Source organism: Bison bison, unplaced genomic scaffold, assembly GCF_000754665.1.
Source record: "Bison bison bison isolate TAMUID 2011002044 unplaced genomic scaffold, Bison_UMD1.0 scf7180017864068, whole genome shotgun sequence".
In the NCBI taxonomy this organism is placed as follows: domain Eukaryota; kingdom Metazoa; phylum Chordata; class Mammalia; order Artiodactyla; family Bovidae; genus Bison; species Bison bison.
Genome location: NW_011494640.1, coordinates 1,711,631 through 1,715,492, shown reverse-complemented (window position 1 = coordinate 1,715,492; position 3,862 = coordinate 1,711,631). Strand labels below are relative to the sequence as shown.

At 52.2% G+C, this 3,862-nt stretch overlaps 1 protein-coding gene across 1 annotated transcript in view; it reads left to right on the top strand.

Moving 5' to 3' along the window:
- The window catches only part of COL16A1 (collagen, type XVI, alpha 1), a 56,230-nt gene that overhangs the window by 24,165 nt on the left and 28,203 nt on the right, over nt 1–3,862 (top strand). The window contains exons 39-43 of the mRNA XM_010837081.1: nt 42–95; nt 187–213; nt 962–1,021; nt 1,200–1,247; nt 1,377–1,430. Coding sequence (XP_010835383.1) covers nt 42–95; nt 187–213; nt 962–1,021; nt 1,200–1,247; nt 1,377–1,430 — 243 coding nt within the window. The remainder of the gene's footprint in view (nt 1–41; nt 96–186; nt 214–961; nt 1,022–1,199; nt 1,248–1,376; nt 1,431–3,862) is intronic.

The window sequence follows — 3,862 nt, the reverse complement described above, 5'->3', positions numbered from 1 at the left end:
TGTCCAGCCCTGCCCGCTGACCCTGGGCTCTCTCCCTGCAGGGCCCTGATGGGCAGCAAGGACAGGCTGGACTTCCAGGAGCCAGAGGGATGCCGGTGAGTGCTGTGTCTCAGGGCAGCAGGAAGCCACCGCTGGCCTTGATTCTGTACCCCTATCTCCTCACCCACCTGTGTTTCTTCCCTGCAGGGTGAGAAGGGATCACAGGGAGAGAAGGTAAGTCCCAGAAACCTGTGACCAGTACCTCTGGGGAAATTAGCAGCCCCTAGAACCCTGCACCTGGGGGATCCTCTGCACTTGGTTGTGACCCTGGATTGGAGGATGGGTGCTGAGGAGTCATCCTGGTCTTCTTGCCACCCACCAGCTCCCTGGTTCCAGGTTGCAGGGGGCCCCAAACACTTCCCACCTCACCTGGTTGCCAGCCCAGGGCTCAACCAGGTTCCTAGGAGACCCAGAGAGCTCCAGGTCTCCCTACAGCAGGCAGCTGCATTTTCAGATGAGTGCCGAGTCACAGGACAGGGGAAGGAACTGGGTTCAGAAGAACCAGTGAGAGGACAGGGATGTGAGGGACCAGGAGAGAAGAGCATGGAAGGCGGGCTGGGCCAAGGGGAATGAGGCTGAGAACCTGTGCAGTCGCAGATGGTGATGAAGCTGAAAGGCAGTAATAGGAAGGGCTGTTGTTTTCTGAGTGCTTGGCATGTGGCAGGAACTCTGTATACATTCATCCAGTCCATCCTCATGACAGTCTATGCAGTAGGCATTATCACCCCCATTGTACAGATGAGGAGACTGAGGTTCAGAGAGGTTGAACAGATTACTCAAGGGCATAGTCATAAGAGGCAGATCCTGGATTTAAACCCTGCCCTCTCCATCTCTGGAGCCCACCCTGCCTTCCCACTGTCAGTTTCCAGAGGGTACTCCATCCTTGCCCCTCTGCCACTGACAAAGGCTCTTCTCTTTTCAGGGCGAGCCGGGGGAGTGTTCCTGCCCCTCCCGAGGGGACCTCATCTTCTCTGGCATGCCGGTAAGTGGTGCCAAGAGCCTTCCCCCCGAACCTGGGGGAGAGGCCTGGCTTTCTGCCCCGTGCCCATGATGCACGGGCCCCCGTGCCCTGGCCAGCTGCCTCCCCACGCAGCCCTGCGCTTGGTGTGGACGTTGCCTATAACCTCTCCCCTTCTTTTGCGACCCCCACTCCCACCCAGGGTGCTCCGGGACTTTGGATGGGCAGCTCCTGGCAGCCGGGCCCGCAGGTGTGTCGCTTGTCTCCTCTGCGCCTCCTCTCGTCCGCCAGCACCCCGAGGCTTGCCCATCCTCACACCGCTGCCCCCGCGATGGGGCAGAACTTTCTTCTGGGTCTGATGATTTCTTCTCTCCCTCAGGGTCCTCCGGGTGTTCCTGGACCACCAGGCCCTCCTGGAATGCCTGGGCTGCAGGTAAAGAGGGAGAGTGGAGGGAGGGCAGGGCGACAGGGCGCATGGTCTGTGCCTGATGCCAAGTGTGCCGCCCCCTGGCCCCAACACCTGTATGTGTCATTTCTCACTCCTTGTCTCCTGCTTCCCAGACTGGTACCCAGGGCCCACTGGTCCCTGAGGGCAGGCTGTGTGTACTCCTAGCTCCTTTCTGACGCATGTCCTGTTGAGTGTAGCCCAGGCATCTCACTGACACCCGTGCCAAGCTCGGGCCTTGGTCAGCTGGCGGGAACCCAGAATCTAGGTCAGCTAACACTCCTTGACACTGGTACAGAGCTCACCATTTTGGAGCAGCATTGAACATTCATTCATGCAACAAATATTTTTGTGCATCTAGCACTTTCAATGGAGAAGGCGATGGCACCCCACTCCAGTACTCTTGCCTGAAAAATCCCATGGATGAAGGAGCCTGGTGGGCTGCAGTCCATGGGGTCGCTAGGAGTCGGACATGACTGAGCGACTTCACTTTCACTTTTCACTTTCATGCATTGGAGAAGGAAATGGCAACACACCCCAGTGTTCTTGCCTGGGGAATCCCAGGGACAGGGGAGCCTGGTGGGCTGCCGTCTATGGGGTCGCACAGAGTCGGACACGACTGAAGCGACTTAGCAGCAGCAGCAGCAGCACTTTCCAGGCACTGCTTTAGGTGCCGGCGACACAGCAGTGGACAGAAAGAGACCTCTGCTCTCTGGGAGCTTGTGTTGTAGTAGGAGAGACAGATGATAAGCCACAGAAAGAAATAAAATATAGTATGTTAGAAAGGGATACATCCTGATGAGAAAGCTAAAACAGGGAGTGAAGATAGGAAATGGGAGGAGCCCAGGGCAGATATTTGAGAAAAGTGTTGAAAAGAAGGGAACGTTTGAATCAAGACCTAAAGGGAAAAAAGAGAAAAATAAAAAATAAAAAGACTCAAAGGAAATGAGGAGTGAGCCTGCAATAAAGAATATTCCTGACAGACAAAGCAGTAGGTACAAAGGCCCGGGGGTGGGACATGCCTCCCATGTCTGGGGAGCAGGAAGGAGGCCACGGAGTGGGGGAGAGAAGCAGGCGGCATGGGGAGATACACGTGACATCGTGATTAGACTGTGTGTTCCAGAGCCAAGCAGCCTGACCTTGAATCCCAGGCCTGCTATGTGTTAGCTTTTTGATGCTGGCTATGTTACTTACCCTCTCTGTGTTTCAGTTGCTTCATCTGTTAAGGGGAAATAATTACCAAACCTACCTTATGGGGCTTTTGTGAGTATTGTTAAACAAGTTCAGTTCAGTTCAGTCGCTCAGTCGTGTCCAACTCTTTGCAACCCCATGAACCGCAGCACACCAGGCCTCCCTGTCTACCACCAACTCCTGGAGTTCACTCAAACTCATGTCCATCAAGTCGGTGATGCCTTCATCCATCTCATCCTCTGTTGTCCCCTCTCCTCCTGCCCCCAATCCCTCCCAGCATCAGAGTCTTTTCCAATGAGTCAGCTCTTTGCATGAGGTGGCCAAAGTATTGGAGTTTCAGCTTTAGCATCAGTTCTCCAATGAACACCCAAGACTGATTTCCTTTAGAATGGACTGGTTGGATCTCCTTGCAGTCCAAGGGACTCTCAAGAGTCTTTTCCAACACCATAGTTCAAATGCATCAATTCTTCAGCGCTCAGCTTTCTTCAACATCCATACATGACCACTGGACAAACCACAGCCTTGACTAGACGGACCTTTGTTGGCAAAGTAATGTCTCTGCTTTTGAATATGCTATCTAGGTTGGTCATAACTTTCCTTCCAAGGAGTAAGCGTCTTTTAATTTCATGGCTGCAGTCACCATCTGCAGTGATTTTGGAGCCCAAAAAAATAAAGTCTGACACTGTTTCCACTGTTTCCCCATCTATTTCCCATGAACTGATGGGACCAGATGCCATGATCTTCGTTTTCTGAATGTTGAGCTTTAAGCCAACTTTTTCACTCTTCTCTTTCAACTTTTATCAAGAGGCTTTTTGGTTCCTCTCCACTTTCTGCCATAAGGGTGGTGTCATCTGCATATCTGAGGTACTTGATATTTCTCCCGGCAATCTTGATTCCAGCTTGTGCTTCTTCCAGCCCAATGTTTCTCATGATGTACTCTGCATATAAGTTAAATAAGCAGGGTGACAATTTACAGCCTCGATGTACTCCTTTTCCTATTTGGAACCTGTCTGTTGTTCCATGTCCAGTTCTAACTGTTGCTTCCTGACCTGTATATAGGTTTCTCAAGAGGCAGGTCAGGTGGTCTGGTATTCCCATCTCTTTCAGAATTTCCCACAGTTTATTGTGATCCACACAGTCAAAGGCTTTGGCATAGTCAATAAAGCAGAAATAGATGTTTTTCTGGAACTCTCTTGCTTTTTCGATGATCCAGTGGATGTTGGCAACTT